The sequence below is a fragment of the Pyrus communis genome, chromosome 6, assembly GCF_963583255.1.
Source record: "Pyrus communis chromosome 6, drPyrComm1.1, whole genome shotgun sequence".
Classification (NCBI taxonomy): Eukaryota; Viridiplantae; Streptophyta; class Magnoliopsida; order Rosales; family Rosaceae; genus Pyrus; species Pyrus communis.
In genome coordinates, this window is record NC_084808.1 from 18,376,357 (window position 1) to 18,393,980 (window position 17,624).

Below are 17,624 nucleotides of genomic sequence, written 5' to 3' on the forward strand. Positions count from 1 at the left end.
AACTATTGTGGGGTTTTCAATTTCCATTTAGCCTCCATACACAAAGAGACGGTGATCAACACGGCAACACTTGAAAGCAGAAAGGTCTAAAATACAATGGGGCCGTTCAACTTTGTTGAAATTTGAATGATGTCAAGCGGGTAGCTCAGTAGCCTCTCTTATAAATGGAACATAACATCATTTCAGCGTGAGGGTTTTAAAAAGGAATGACTTGGGCGGCCAAGCAATGCCATTGCCATTTATGCAGAATTTGTCACATGAAGCACCACATGGCCCTCTGCACAGAGAGAGAGAGAGAGAGAGAGAGAGAGATTTAAGGTCGTCATTTATTAGATTTTTGCCTGCAAACCAAAAAAATGCTTGCCAACCCACATGCTCTCTGCAAACGCTTTTTACTCGTTTCAACCCTTGAATTTTGTGTGTGGGAAAATAATGGAGGGGTGGATGCTAAGAAGTTGACTTTTGACACAATGATTCGTCTGTAACTTGGAAAATTACCATAAAAATACAATGTGCTTCTGCAGATTATGTGAACGTAATAAGTAAGATTCTAACAATTTCGATCAGAAGTCCGTACGCAATGACAATAGTAATTAATGAAATTTGTCACAAAATTTCTTTGTTGTTCTTTTTCAAACCAGAAGAGAAAAAGGAAACCAATTCTTTGCACAAGTGTTTCGGAACGATATCAACAAGTTGCAGAAGTGAATATACATATATACAGTGCTTAACAGACTGCAACAGACAACATTATGAAGGATGCAGGATATACAGAGGAAAATGGGTGATCAATATAGGACTTCTATGGCTCACATTTGGTGTAGGCAAATAGCAATGAATTATACAGAGGTACCCTTAAATGTAAGAATACAACGTGACGAGGTAACGCATGAAGTTTTGTATGGTAACAACAAAACAGCTGGTGATTTCATAAACACTGCTTGGATAATCTAAGCGGGATATTACCAGCAATTTGTAATGTAGTTAAGGGAGGTTAATAAAGTAGGATTATGACACATACGAAATAAAGGACTCAGACCAAATACAGAAAGGATGTTCAATAAGATGCAAATTGTCCCACCTAAGCTTTATAGATTCTTAAGTTGTTCCTTTACACTCTAACTTCAACGGAAAACATTCCCTCCCAAACTTTTTCAGATGTATCCCAGAGTGAAAAAAGTACTTCCTTGAGACACAGAATGTTTGTCCTTCTAGATGTCCCAACCTAGAATGTTCTTCATTCTCTTCCTTGAATCCATATGTACACATAAAGATATATGCATCGCATGTAAAGATATCATAGAGAATTGACTAAAGAAGCGGAAAGTTAACAAACACATGCCTCTCCCGCTTTCTTCTTCTCCCCCAAGAAAAGAAAATGGTGAGGAGTGTGGAGAAAAAAAGCATGGAAATTGATAACTTGTAAGGAAATACTGTAAACCTCATAAAATTCAAAAAGTTATTCAAACATCGCCTTGAATATGGAAAATGAAAAGATGAAGGCTCCTTAAATGTATACAAGCTTCAGAAAACAATCAAGGAAATCAAACCCACAGTTTTTACTTATTTGTTTTTTTTTTTTTCCTTAAATTCTAAACAAGTTGCTTGTAGAGGGAACCATTGAAGAGAGCTTGCGGTTTGCACACACCATGTGTATGTATAGTAGTTAAGAAATTTCAGTCTTTGAGGATCAAATTTGAATCATCTATGTAAAGATAGTCACATGAATATTAGAAAGCAACGCAGCAATTACAATATACAAAACAAAACAAACAAAAATGCCTTTATACAAGTGAAAACACACAGATAAAAAGAATTCGATAGTCATACCACAATCCACGTAGTATGGAGAAACAAGTATCTTCATTGCTCACTTTTATTTATCTTGATCTCTATAAGTTCCTCAATGGGTTGACGGCAGATAGGGCATTTATTGGATTGTATCCGCAATTCTTTTGCACAGTCAGTGCACATACACTGGAAAATAGAAATGAAATGAGAATAAACAACTGTAGTCTATAAAATTTTAACCAAAGAAGCAGGATAACAAGAAATTTAACAGAAATCTATTGTGGGACTATCACAGATGCATTATTGGATGAGTCAAGCCCATCTGCCTGGATGAGTCTATTCACGACCACAAGAGACATCCTCGAGCACAATGGGCTTGAATCTTCCAGACCATCATTCTTTATAGATTTTCTAGCATATGGTATAAGTGCAGATTCTCCAGCATACTCTATGATAATTAGAACCCTCTCAATATAATTATGTATCTTAGACACATTCTCACCATATGTCGACAAGGTAACACAGCAGTGTCCTTAGGCTCAGTCATGCATATCACGCATTCCTTCCCTGGTTCAGTGTCATCAAAGCTTTCCACTGTCGAGGTTCCTATTCCATATATCTCACGTAGCTCATACCGAACTTCATCAATCCACAGTATCTGCCTAATTACTTTCACTTGGAAATGGTCACCATTGTTCTTTTCCAGTACAGCTTGAGTAATCTGCATACGAGGGGAAGCATCTGGGGCAGGCTCACCAACATGCTCATCTGTTGAATCAGGTGGCAAACATGTTTCAGCAGATATCACAAGGGGAAATACATCTTCTCCAGGTGATGGTTTTGAAAGATCATCCAACTCAAAGAAGCCTAAATCAATGCCTGTTCCTGAGGGCTGATGAAATTTTTGGCCAAGACCCTTCTGAAAGGGAACTCTCACCGGTATAAATGCTTCAGGAAATAGTGGAACAAACCTACACTCTGGCTCTTCCTTGGCAAAGTAGAAAACCGTGACGCTGTCAATAAGAAGACTTGATCAGAAAAAAGGAACGTGATATAGCCCTTAAGAAATGACGACCACCTAACAATACTGTTAAGAAAATGGAAACTGTTACCAATAAACCATGGAGAACTAGCCATGGTCTTTACTGTTAGAAAATCATGACCGTGGCCAAATAGGCATGTGATGTAAGCGGAACCCACTTTTTTTTCTATATACGGAAAACGCATAGGGTGAGTGCCATATACATGCACTACATATATAGCTGGCTCCACGCAAATGCTCAGCAGGAATATGCAGCAATCATAACACAAAATGTTTTACATAGTGCTACTTCTGGACAGTAACTCTTGCACTTAAGAATGCTAATCTCACATCAAATATATAGACAAAAGTGCAGACAAACTAAAGCGCCTACCAGCATGGTTTTCTGCATAACACAAGTAGCACTAACTCAAGAAAGTTGTATCCAAGCACTTTTGAAAAGCAAATTAAATATAATACTTCAATGAACAAGTCACATATTTTATCATAAGTTCATAACTCTTTTTAATATGAGGATCAAAAGACTCAATTTACTGCTTCAAATTGCATTTTAACGTTTTTTTTTTTTTTTTTTTTTTTTTTTTTTTGTTTTTTTTCTCACACTGCTCAATTATAATTTGATATTTTTAAACCTCTAGACTGAAAGAAATGTGGATAAACAAGACATGGACTATAGCACCACTGGTACTAGAAACAGGGTGGACCAAATAATAAAGAGTTGCTTAAAAAAGAATTGCCTTACATGAAGCGCAAGAGCATATAGACTCAATTACAAAGATAAAACTGTTACTTTACATGATGATTTCTCAAAACCTATGAAATATTTGACGAAAGCTCTACGAAACAGTTTCAACATAGCTGCATCTTACTTTGGTAAAGATAATCAAATGTGAGAAGGTTCGGTTAGATGCCAGTATGACCCTCTTTTCTGTAGGATTAGTGAAGTATATCAAAGGTAGTATGACCTCCTAATCCAGAGTTTATCATGAAAAGCAGTAATCTGGAAAAACTGAAAGATAAGCTAGGCCCAAACAAGCGATTGCAGTAAATTATAGGGTTCTTTAGATATAGACCCTTGCAACTCTTATTTTCTAGACAAGAACCCACCTAGATATATTCCTTCCTATTTCTACTTCCTCTTGAGAGCAGTGTTCAACAAACAAAAGCAAAAAAATTAAGCCTTTGTATATGATAGGGAACCTTCCTATGGGAGGAGGATCCATACCTTCTCAAGATAGAAAGAAAAAAAAAACCTAGAGCTTCAGAGTGCAGAGCTCAAATTTCTACCAAATAATTATACTTCACACACAAATGTGAAATTATTTGAATCATTGATTTGCCAGCGAACATTGACGGCCGTAGCTAATTTCTTGTTTATGTTCATATCTACCACTGTCATCCCCCAAGCGAGGAAACATATTAAAAGGCGAAATTCATGAGCTCCATTTGTTTTAAGAATTCCATCAGCAATTACATCAGCTAAAGACTCAAATATAAGCATCAAGTAACAGTCGTTTCATAAGTCCCGCATCTTATTAAACTTTCATATGCTTAGATAATCAATATAATGGCAGTTTGAATTCAAATTGTTATGTATAACTCACAGAGTATTATCTCTTTACCCTTCTAATTGATCACATATGGGAACTTTATCCCACCTCCCCTAATTTCATCTGGTTCAGTACCATAGGAGCAACACTATCACTCCATTTTCATGGATATCGACAATGAATTCGAAAGCAGCATCATATTTCTCTTCCCTTATATCTCATTAACACGCACACTCTCTGCCTATTAATTGCTACGGAAATTCCATCTCGGCTAACTCAAATTCTTAAACTTAAGCTTATACTATTAAAGGTTTAATATTCTCAGGTCCTAAATGCCGATAACTTTGAGATCGAAACCCCAACCCATTTCTTGTCCACAACACTCAGCATGAATACAAAGAAAAGAATCTATCACAAGCTACAAGCTTCAAACATAGACATAGACATAGAACAATTCAAGAAGCAAAACAAATACAAAGAAAAGAATCCCAATTTGCTCACCTCCCATCATACATGGCGTCAAAAACGAAAGACACTAAATGCTGATCAGGGTTCAGCTCATCAATCTCAAGCCTCAACGTGTCCTTACGCACGTTGACATCGTTCTTAACCTTCTTGGCGTTCTGATGCTCAACGTAAGGCGGCGGAGGCGGAGGCGGAGGCCGAACTGCGGGCCACCCATTACTCTGACTGGCACCATAATTATAAGGCCGCTGGTAATTGTAATTGTAATTGTAACTGAAGCGCCCCATCATGGAATTCCCATGGTTGCAGGAGTTGTATTGGCCGTAGCTGTAATGGGTTTGCGGCGGCGGAGGCGGGAAAGGAAGAGGGTGGGTGGGGTAAGGAGCTCTGGGCTGCGGTCCTTGTGGAGTGTAAGGCGTGGCGGAATTGGCATATGGGTGGTTATTATTTGAAGTAAAAGAAAAAGAGGAAGAAGAAGAAGAGGCAGAAACCAGAGGACCAGGTGGCGGTGGAGGAGGAGGTGGAGGTGGAGGTGGAGGTGGCGGTGGCGGTGGCGGTGGAGAAAGAGAGGCATGTTCTGACGAGTAATAAGGATGAGAACTTGAGATGTAATGGAGTTGACGTGGCGGCGGTGGCGGCGGAGGCGGTGGTGGGTTTTGGTAATAGTTGTTTCTTCTTCTGCTGCTGCTCCATGAAATCCCCATTTCTGAGAAATTTGGGGAAGAAGAAAAGATCAAAGCTTTTGGGTTGTGAAATGTGAGTCAACAAAAATGGTGGGTTTTGGGGAGGCTTGGTCTGGACACCGCGCGTCTAGACGACGACTGTAGGAAAAAGGAGAAAGGAACAAGATCGCGTTTTGTTCGCGTGAAGAGTCCAATTATTTGGGCTAAATTTTTTTCTTCGTCCGTATGGTGAGTCATTATTTTTAAATTGACCTATATTAAAAAAAAAAAAAAAGTGTTAATTTTAATTCTGTGGTGAAGTTCGTTATCAATTGTAGTCCAAATTAAAATTTCTGTTAAAATCTCATCCGCATGCAGGGGTAAAAAAGTCATTCCATTCTCTTTCCTTTTCTTTTTGGTAATTCCACTTTTTTTTATAATCAACAAAAACAAAAAAAAAATCTCTCCCCAATCCCTACCCTTGTTAGCCACATCAACAACGACCACCCACCACCTTCCCCCCTCTCTCCCACATAACACTAGCCATCCCGTCCACCACTGTTCTTCTTAAAATGAAACTAAATTTCATGTTTGCATAATAACTTATATTATAACCTAAACGCGGTGCGGTACTTTGTGATTTTTTAAATCTTGAATTTGAACTTTTGGCTATCTTGAAATGAGAAAGTCTGGTAATATGAACCTTGTAATTTTATTGTTTATTTATTCTTTTATTGTAGCTCTAAAAGTGTTAAAAATAAAATAAAAAATTATGTCCATATGGCACTTTATGTTTGGTTGATGGAATCAATAAAAACAAAAATAACAATTTTTGTCCTTACAAATGACAGAAGAATGAGGAAAAAATTCAATTTGGACAATGAGTGATAACGAATTTCACCACATAATTACAATTTATAACTTTTTCACCACATGAATCTATTTAAAAGTAGGATATCACCATAAGGATCACGAAAAAAAATTGACCAATTATTTGTGTATAAAAACGTTAAGGATACTATTTGCCACGGTTTGGGGTAATTCGAGGTTTATATAGAATTTTAGGTTGCTGACATATTTTTAAATTTTTTAACACTAATTTTGGTTGGTCTATGATTCAACATTTCTGACTTTGATTATTTATTTATTTTTTTAAACCAATGGATTCAATTCTTTCATTCGTAAGGTTGAATTGAATGGATTTGAAGGGATTAATTTCTGAAGGCTTTTCGTTCCATACGTGCGTCATTACGAGAGATAAGCGTTTTTTCAAACTTGGAACTTTGAATTAAAAAGAAACAAAAACACTATTAATCAATTAAGCTACAACATATTGCAAAATGATTAATTTAACATAAGCAGTTTCAGCAAACAAAGCAAGTAAATTTGTACATAATACACTTATTATTAGACATAGCAATTTCTTATACGATCCGTTAACATGACACATAAACGATACGAAAATAATGAGTTTCAGGTCAACACGATAACTAATCGGGTCGTTATCAAGTCACACGATAAGAACACGTTAATAATGAGTCCTTAACAGGTTTACACGAGAGTGACACGCGGGTAACCTGTTTTAACACGATAAAAAAAAGGTTATTTTGATGATTTTAATTTTTTAAACTACTATAAAATACAATAGATATAGTGGATATGTGTGTATTGTTTATTAATTATTATTCTATATAAATTTAAAAAAATTTAGTTTTATTTATTTATTTATTTGTTTTTATAGTATACTATAGGCAAAGAGTGAGAATAAAAAATTATAAAACACATTAAAAATAAAATATTAGGTAATTTAAAAATACCAAACATATTAAAATTTATAATAATTAATTTACAAGTGCAAAAAATGTGAAAAAAATATAAAAATGCTCGTAATCGCATCCTCTACGTTTTCTGTCACATCCCCGCCCGGGGTGGAACCACTTCCCAGGCTCGACTCCACTACCGTAGCACGATATTGTCCGCTTTGGGCTTACCATTCCCTCACGGTTTTGTTTTTGGGAACTCACGAGCAACTTCCCAATGGGTCACCCATCATGGGATTGCTCAAGCCCCCTTCTCGCTTAACTTCGGAGTTCCTACGGAACCCGAAGCCAGTGAGCTCCCAAAAGGCCTCGTGCTAGGTAGGGATAGGAATATACATATAAGGATCACTCCCCTGGGCGATGTGGGATGTCACATTTTCAGGATAGGTACATCCTCGTTTGAATTTTTAAAACTATGCAAACCCTCATGAATAATATTTTTAAGGGAGTTCAAAATGAATAAAATTCATAATCATTAATATAAGTTTGAAAAATGCTAAAGCATATATCAATGCTCATGATTGCATCATTTACGCTTAGGCGATGGTTACATGGCCGTTTAGGTTTTTAAAACCCTCCAAATCTCATGAATAGTGTTTTTTTATTTGAGTGCAAAATTAATAAAATTAATAATAATTAGTGTAGAAGTGAATACAATCACTTATAATGACAAGCTTTATAACTTTCGTGAAAGGGTCAACTCCAAAATCTAACACCATAATCCATAAACCTTATATTTGAATTTAACCGTCACTTGTTGTTTACACTTTATTCTACTCGCCGAATTTCATTTTTTAGATTTTCTTTTTTGAAAAGTGATCTTTTAGCAAATGTAGAAAAATGAACAGTTCGGATCATTGATATGACATTCCAATATTTACGGTTAACTAAAAAATGAGTTGATGTTATATAGTTTCTAGAGAAATTATAAACTTCGAGCTATATTTTCACTAATGGTAAAACTCTGAACGTAATATCAACGATCCGAACCATTCATTTTCTTGCATCCTCTAAGAGATCATGTTTTCAAAAAAGAAAATTTGAAAAGAAAAAAAAAATTGGTGAGAAGAATGGAGCGTAAATATAAACGACAATCAATAGTTAAATTTAGATCTATAGTTTATGGATTATGGAAAACCTTAGTGAAAACATTGTCAATATAACTCTGGAAGACAATAAATCAAGCCAAAATTCCAATATCATTTCCCTTAGTGATTGATGAAAATTGAAAGGTTTTATTTTTATTGAAAAAAAATGTGCAAGGTTTCACAACATTGAAACGCAATTTTTTGCATATCTAGAACATTTGTATTTTGTAGTATGCACTAATGTGTTTTTTCGTTAGGCTCTTATTTTGGGGTATGTAAACTTGGAAGACAAATATATATATATATATATATATGTATGTATGTATGTATGTATGTATATATATATATATATATTTAATGTTTGGAAGTAATATTTATGTGACAATGTGGTATGTATATACTAATTAGGTATTATGTTTTACATTTTTTGGGTCAAATTATGTTTTTCTTTTTCATTATTTATTGATTTAAATATATTTTTTCTTAACGGGTACCGGGTCGGGTCATATTACCTGATAATATTAACGGGTCGATTTCAGGTCGAGTCATATTACCAGTTTATTTTAATGGATGTTACACGACACGACCAGTTAAGCTATTAGGTATGACACGAACACGAGAAACACGACACGAATTTTAGGTCTACATATTATACACGTACATACCTTTTTTTACAAAATATCTTCATTTTTCAAACACGTCTCACTGATTCATTAAATTTCATAAAATTCAATGAACGATATACGTTTCATGCTTAATAGAAGTTTATTTATATAGATTTTACACATAATTTTAACATATAAAATTCACTTATACATATTAAGAGGAGTGTGTAAAAATTAAAAATGGGTGTGTAGATAGCATTACTGTGACAGCTCGTCCCAAATTATTTGTACCGTAGGTGTGAAATGACGATTTTGCCCTTGGTCGGTATTTGTCATTTTGGGGGGTGTTGTTTAATTGTTTTTGGGGGGTTGACTCTACAGGACACACACACACACACACACACACCCATCCCTTTCCTTTCCCCCGTGACTCTCTCTTTCCTTCTCACTTGTACGGACGAGACTTAAAACCCTTGCAAACGTGATGGATCGAAGTGGAAAATGGTACCTTTGTGTCCGTGAGGACCATACGAGTTCAATCATACCAAATTTAGGTAAGGAATCCTTCAATTTCACATTGAACCATGAACCTCCGATTTTGTCACTGTTTATGCACAAGTGAAATATTGATTTTTAGGGAATTTGAAGCTTTTAGGAAGTTTAGTGAGGTCTTCAGGAAGCTCGGAGTGGTTCGTTGGGTGAAAGTGGACGTCGGGAAAGCAAGTTCTAAGGTTGGCCAGATTTTGTGAGGTTTCTCCGACGAGATTCCGTGAATTTCAGGGCTTGAAAGTGGTAAGATTTTGTTCTACTTGTTGTAAGCTTCATTTTGGTACCAATTTCATGGAATTTGGTTAAGAAATGAAGAAGATATGAAGTTTTGAAAATTTTCTAGTTTCCGGCGAGAATTCGTGTTGTAGACGGCGGCGCTAACAGCAGCGGTCGGCAAGACTCACCGGAGAAGACAATGAATATTCCATCAACTTTAACAGAATATACTAATGGCGTCAGGTATATATAACGATATATTCCATTTTTGGACGGATTATTCCCTAACGCCGTTAGGGTTACCACACGTGTGCCAGGCACATGCCCGCGCGTGGCCGGCGTGTGGCGGCGCGTGGGAGGTCAAAAAATTATTTTAAAAATATAGGGATGTTAGTGAGGTTGAGTAGATCACGTTGGTATATCCAAACACTCCATTTGAGCATTGTATGAGAAGTTATTACCTAGTTTTGGCTATGTGCTTTAAATTGACGTTTTTATAGTTGTTTCGCATATAGGTGAGACCTATCCTGAAGACGAGCGCAGTCACTCAAGGCTCGAGGGTTACAACCCTTCCACATACCAGTGAGTGGGCTTTTGGTTTTCCGTATATACTTATATACTTATGGTTTTTCCCAAAAAATGAAATTGAATGTTTATATGTTTTAAATGCCATGCATAGTCTTTGCCTATTTTAATTATGCATTAGTAGTTGCATATATTTTTTATTAGTGCTGCGGACGCACAAGTAAGTGCCAGGTAAGTTTATAGATTATGGTTGTGAATTAGTGGTTATGTGAGATGCATTAAGAGCTCATAAACTTGCATCCCGGTGTTAGTGCTTCCGCCTAGAGTAAGGCACAGTCATTCACGTGATGTTCACCTTCTGCACCACACGCTCATCTTGGATCAAAGTTAGGTGCACAGTCCTGTCGCACAGACCACTTTAGGTGGTTTCAACTCGTAGGTGACCTGCGATTATTCACACAGTCTTCACGTGATCGTAGCACTTGAGCTTATTTATTTACACCCAGTCCTGTCGTACAAACCACTTTAGGTGGTTCTAACTCGTGTGCAGGTGTAGTGATTGAGTTGTGGATTTGAGCTCTGGATTCAGCCATACAGGTCACGTTAGGTGAATCTGGCTGACATATTTTCTGCATTGATTGACATTACCTGGGTTACTTACATCATGTGTTGAGTTAGTTGACATGACTTACATACATACATATTTATGAATGTTACTACTCTGAGCATGGTTGTGATATATTTATATATCCTATTTTTCTAGGAAATTATACAGGTTTTACAGAGAGGGGTTAGAACTTTTGAGAATGAAATGATTTTGAAAAGCTTTGTTTTTACCCACTCACACTTTCTGTTTTGCACCCCTCCAGATTCTAGTTAGAAGCGTTTTGGTGGCTCTCGAGGACTTGACCGTGGTTCTGACAGAAGACATCAAAACAATTAGAACACTCACAAGATATGCAAGACTGCCAAACTAGGCTCTAATACCAAACTGACACACCCTGACCGAAATCAAGGCATGCTGGCCGTCATGTAAGGGTGATGTAGTCATGTGTACAGTGCGGAAGCAAAATAATAAAAACAATTACGAATAAATAAAAACTAAACTACTAAATAAGCTAGTTAAAGTAACCCACTAGTGCAAGACTAAGTGTGATAAACATAATCAGAGCACAAAAAGCCTAAGTGCAGTCCAGAAGAACGAATACTAATTACAAAACATCCAAAAGTGATCCTACATTTGTGTTGTTCTGTCAGAACCACCGTCAAGTCCTCGGGAGCTACCAAAGCGCTTCTAACTAGAATCTGGAGGGGCGCAAAACAGAAAGTGTGAGTGGGCAAAAACAAAGCTTTTCAAAATCATTTCATTCTCAAAAGTTCTAACCCCTCTCCATAAAACCTATATAATTTCCCAAAAAAATAAGATATATAAATATATCACAACCATACTCAGAGTAGCAACATTCACAAATATGTATGTATGTAAGCCATGTCAACTAACTCAGCACATGATGTAAGTAACCCAGGTAATGTCAATCAATGCAGGAAATATGTCAGCCGGAGTCACCTAACGTGACCTGTATGGCTAAATCTAGAGCTTAAATCCACAACTCAATCACTACACCTGCACACGAGTCGGAACCACCTAAAGTGGTATGTACGACAGGACTGGGTGTAAATAAATAAGCTCAAGTGCTACGATCACGTGAAGACTGTGCGAATAATCGCGGGTCACCTACGAGTTGGAACTACCTAAAGTGGTCTGTACGACAGGACTGTGCACCTGACTTTGATCCAAGATGAGCGTGTGCGGGAGGTGAACATCACGTGAATGACTGTGCCCTACTCTGGGTGGGAGCACTAACACCGGGGTGCAGGTTTATGAGCTCTCAATGCATCTCACATAACCACTAATTCACAACCATAATCTATAAACTTACTTGGCATTTACCTGTGCGTCCGAAGCACCAATAAAAAATATATGCAACTACTAATGCATAATTAAAATAGGCAAAGACTATGCATGGCATTTAAACCATATAAACATTCAATTTCATTTTCTGGGAAAAACCACAAGTATATAGGTATATATGGAAAACCAAAAGCCCACTCACTGGTATGTGGAAGGGTCGTAACCCCCGAGCCTTAAGTGACTGCGCTTGTCCTCAGGATAGGTCTCACCTATATGCGAAACAACTATAAAAACATCAATTTAAAGCACATAGCCAAAACTAGATAATAACTTCTCATACAATGCTCAAATGGGGTGTTTGGATATACCAACATGATCTACTCAACCTCACGAACATCGCCATATTTTTAAAATAATTTTCTGACCTCCCACGCGCCGCCACGCGCGGGCACGTGCCTAGTACGCGTGTGGTAACCCTAACGGCATTAGGGAAGTCGACATAACATCTCTCCCCTCTAGGCATAGCAAACTCTAAATCATACCCTAGAGGTGTAGGGTGAGGTTGCGTCACTTGAACAAATGTATGAGAAATAACAGAATGTGTAGCACCACAATCAATCAATACTCTAGCAAAATAACCAAGGATGTTTAATGTACCCATAATCAAGTCAAGATGTCCAGTGATGGTGGAAGATGTAGTTATGCCAGCTAACCTTATCCCGTTAGATATTGTTGATTTTGATGTGATTTTGGGCACATATTGGTTGCATTTTAATCGTGCCAATATAGATTTCTACGGGAAAACAGTTACCTTCCATCGTCTTGGATTACATGTGGTTACTTTTATGGGCGAGCAGAATGGGGTGAGACATGGCGTTATTTCTGCTGTAAAAGCAAAAATGTTGTTATCAAAAGGTTGCCAAGGATACTTAGCTCATGTGGTGCTGGATGATGTTGCTCCTTGTTGAGTGGAGGATGTAAGGGTAGTCAGGCATTTTCCCGATGTTTTCCTTGATGATTTACCTGGACTGCTGCCAAACCGAGATGTGGAGTTCACTATTGATTTACTTCCATATACTAATCCTATATCCTTAACTCCTTATCGAATGGCTCTTGTTGAGTTGAGGGAATTAAAAATCCAGTTGCATGAATTAATGGATAAAAGTTTTATTCAGCCTAGTACTTCACCCTGGGGAGCTCCAGTATTGTTTGTGAGGAAGAAAGACGGGACTTTGAGGCTATGCATTGATTACCGGCAATTGAATCGGGTAACAATTAAAAATCGTTATCCATTGCCGCATATAGATGATTTGTTCGATCAGCTTCTAGGCGTCTACGTATTTTCCATGATTGATTTGAGGTCTGGTTATTATCAGTTGAAGATCAATAGTGAGGATGTCCCTAAGACAGCTTTCAGGACTCGTTATAGTCATTACGAGTTTCTAGTAATGCCATTTGGATTAACGAATGCACTAGCAGTTTTTATGGATTTGATGAACTGAGTATTCCAGCCGTATTTGGATAGGTTTGTTATTGTCTTTATTGACGATATCCTGGTATACTCTAAGTCTAAATCTGAACATGTTCAACATCTTACTTTGGTGTTGAAAAGATTGAGGGAACACCAACTATATGCTAAGTTTAGCAAGTACCAATTTTGGCTAGATCAAATGGCATTTTTGGGACACGTCATATCTACTCAAGGTATTTTGGTGGATCCTCAAAAGGTAGCAGTAGTGGAGAATTGGGAGCAGCCACGAAACGTCACAGAGGTGAGGAGTTTTCTTGGCTTAGCAGGATATTACCGATGGTTTGTAACGGATTTTTCCGTGATTGCTTTACCACTGACGAAGCTAACTAGGAAGGATGTTAAGTTTGAGTAGGATGATAATTGTGAGCAGAGTTTCCAGCAATTGAAGTATTGTCTCACTCATGCACCTATTTTGGCACTTCCAGATGATAGTGGTAATTTCGAAGTCTACAGTGATGCTTCCTTGAATGGTCTGGGATGTGTGCTGATGTAACATAGTAGGGTGATTGTTTATGCTTCACGACAATTAAAGCCTCATAAGATGAATTACCCTACACATGATTTGGAGTTAGCCGCTATTATCTTTGCTTTGAAGATGTGGAGACATTATCTTTATGGAGAAAAATGTAAGATCTTTACGGATCATAAAAGTCTCCAATATCTTTTCACTCAGAGGGATCTTAATATTCGACAACGGAGATGGTTGGAACTGCTTAATGATTATGATTGCACGATTGATTATCACACTGGTTGTGCGAATGTGGTAGATGATGCACTTATTAGAAAATCTTAAGGTCATGTTAACGCGTTGTACGCTAGTCCTGTTCCTCTTCTGACAGACTTGAGATCAACATGAGTGAGGTTAGAGGTAGAAGATCGAGATGAAGCCTTACTTGCTAATTTTCAAGTTAGGTCGATTTTAATTGATCGTGTACTTGAAGCCCAGATGGATGACGAAGAGACCCAAGAAATAATTTAAGTAAGGAATCAGGGGAAAAAGAAAGACTTTAGAGTTCGAGAATCGGATGGCATGTTTATGCAGGAGAGTAGAATATATGTGCCAAATAATTTGGAATTAAAGAAAGCAATTCTTGATGAAGCGTATATCTCAGCTTATGTGATGCATCCAGGAGGTACTAAAGTAAAATGTATCATACCATTCAACCATATTATTATTGGCGTGGTATGAAAAGAGAGATAGCTGAGTATGTGAGTAGGTGTGTTATTTGTCAACAGGTTAAAGCTGAAAGGAAGAAGCCGTTTGGATTGTTGCAGCCGTTTCCCGTTCCAGAGTGGAAATGGGAAAATATTACTATGGGTTTTGTGTACAAGCTTCAGCGTACACATATTGGTTTTGACGACATTTGGGTGATAGTTGATCGGCTTACTAAGTCAGCGCATTTTATTCCAATGAGGGAAAAGTATTCTTTAAGCTGATTAGCTGAATTATTCATATCGAAGATTGTGAAGTACCATGGTGTTCTAGTGAGTATTGTCTCGGATCGTGGCCCTAGATTTACTTCTAAATTTTGGGTGGCTTTTTAGGAAGCTTTGGGTACGAGATTACTCTACAATATAACATATCATCCTCAGACAGATGGACAATTAGAGATAACCATTCAGACGTTGGAGGATATGTTGAGATCTTCGGTGTTGCAGTTTGGCGACGCTTGGCACAAGCAGTTGGATTTAATGGAATTTGCCTACAACAACAATTTTCATTCGAGTATCAGCATGTCACCATTTGAGGCACTGTAAGGTAAATCTTGTCGTACACCCTTATGTTGGTCAGAGGTCGGAGAAAGAGTTTTGGTGGGCCCCGAGATTGTAGATGAGACTACTCAGAATGTTTAAGTAATTAAGTCTAATCTGAAAACGGCCCAGGATCAACAAAAGAGCTTAGCAGACATGCATGCCACTGACAGGGTGTATAAAGTTGGTGATTGGTTGTTTCTGAAGCTTTCATCATGGAGAGGTATAGTACGGTTCGAAAAGAAAGGCAACCTAAGTCCCAGGTATATCGGACCATATCAGATCACCGAGCGATTTGTAAAGTTGCTTACAGGCTTGAGTTGTCTTCCGACCTGGCTAAAGTGCACAATGTTTTTCATGTGTCCATGCTTCGTCATTACTTTGCTGATCCGTCACAGGTGATACCTCCTCACCCATTGGAAATAAATCCGGATTTGACATATGACGAGGAACCAGTAACGATTTTGGATTGGAAGGAAAAGGTTCTGAGGAACAAGACTGTGAGTTTAGTGAAAGTTTTGTGGAGGAATCACTCAGCGGATGAGGCTACTTGGGAGGGGGAAGACCAGATGAGAGATTTGTATCCCCGCTTGTTTTATGGTTACTAGTGTTTGGGTTATTATTGTTGTGTAATTTCTGGGACGAAATTTTCTTAAGGTGGGTAGGTTGTGACAGCCCGTCCCGAATTATTTGTACCGTAAGTGTGAAATGATGATTTTTCCCTTGGTGGGTATTTGTCATTTTGGGGTGTTGTTTAATTGTTTTTTGGGGGTTGACTCTACAGGACACACACACACACACACACACCCATCCATTTCCTTTCCCCCGTGACTCCCTTTCTCCTTCTCACTTGTACGGACGGGACTCAAAACCCTTGCAAACGTGACGGATCGAAGTGGAAAATGGTACCTTTATGTTCGTGAGGACCATACGAGTTCAATCATACCAAATTCAGGTAAGGAATCCTTCAATTTCATGTCGAACCATTAACCTCCGATTTTGTCACTGTTCATGCACACGTGAAATATTGATTTTTAGGGAATTTGAAGCTTTTAGGAAGCTTAGTGAGGTCCTCAGGAAGCTCAGAGTGGTTCGTTGGGTGAAAGTGGTCGTCAGGAAAGTAAGTTCTAAGGTTGGCCGGATTTTGTGAGATTTCTCCGGCGAGATTCCGTGAATTTCAGGGCTTGAAAGTGGTAAGGTTTTGTTCTACTTATTGTAAGCTTCATTTTGGTACCAATTTCATGGAATTTGGTTGAGAAATGAAGAAGGAATTTGGTTGAGAAATGAAGAAGATATGAAGTTTTGAAAATTTTCCAATTTCCGGCGAAAATTCAAGTTGCAGACGGCGGCCGCCGGCGAGACTCACCGAAGAAGACAAGGAATATTCCGTCAACTTTGACGGAATATACTAACGGCGTCAGGTATATATAACGGTATATTCCATTTTTGGACGGAATATTCCCTAAAAATCAATATTTCACTTATGCATGAACAGTGACAAAATTGGAGGTTCATGGTTCGATGTGAAATCGAAGGATTCCTTACCTGAATTTGGTATAATTGAACTCGTATGGTCCTCACAAACACAAAGGTACCATTTTCCACTTCGATCCGTCACGTTTGCAAGGGTTTTGAGTCCCGTCCATACAAGTGAGAAGGAGAAAGAGAGAGTCACGGAGGAAAGGAAAAGGATGGGTGTGTGTGTGTGTGTGTGTGTGTGTCCTGTAGAGTCAACCCCCCCAAAAACAATTAGACAACACCCCAAAATGACAAATGCCCACCAAGGGCAAAATCGTCATTTCACACCTACGATACAAATAATTTGGGACGGGCTGTCATAATTACTATAAAAAAAACTGCCCAATCATTATCCCATTTTTCATAACTGATTTTTTAAAACAAATTTAAAAATTAATCATACTCAAAAAATAAAAAAATGAAATGAAATGAAATTTATTCACACACAACGTGTGTGGGCATCTGTTAGTTTAATAATTTAAAAAATGACTGAATTTTTTTAAATATCATTTTAGCGACGAATAATGCGTGTATTGTATATGTATTCTGGTTTTGTAAGCTTCTTGCATTTCAAGGTTAACCTCGTGTCAAAGATTAC

The 17,624-nt window shown here is 37.7% G+C and overlaps 1 protein-coding gene and 1 pseudogene across 1 annotated transcript; one reads left to right on the forward strand and one right to left on the reverse strand.

Moving 5' to 3' along the window:
* Positions 1-1,710: 1,710 nt before the first annotated feature.
* LOC137737997 (probable E3 ubiquitin-protein ligase LUL4) lies at positions 1,711-5,708 on the reverse strand (annotated as a pseudogene).
* An 8,187-nt stretch (positions 5,709-13,895) lies between these two features.
* LOC137736155 (uncharacterized) lies at positions 13,896-16,116 on the forward strand. The gene is made up of 4 exons (XM_068475481.1): positions 13,896-13,997; positions 14,993-15,124; positions 15,302-15,482; positions 15,716-16,116. The coding sequence occupies exons 1-4, from the start codon at positions 13,896-13,898 to the stop codon at positions 16,114-16,116; spliced, it is 816 nt and encodes a 271-aa protein (XP_068331582.1).
* Positions 16,117-17,624: the final 1,508 nt, after the last annotated feature.

Coding starts and splice junctions, on each gene's coding strand:
- LOC137736155 (XM_068475481.1), top strand. CDS start 13,896: ATGGCATTTTTGGGACACGTCATATCTACTCAAGGTATTTTGGTGGAT. Junction 13,998..14,992: donor AGCCACGAAACGTCACAGAG/GTGAGGAGTTTT, acceptor ATTTGTCAACAG/GTTAAAGCTGAAAGGAAGAA. Junction 15,125..15,301: donor TTGGTTTTGACGACATTTGG/GTGATAGTTGAT, acceptor GTGGCTTTTTAG/GAAGCTTTGGGTACGAGATT.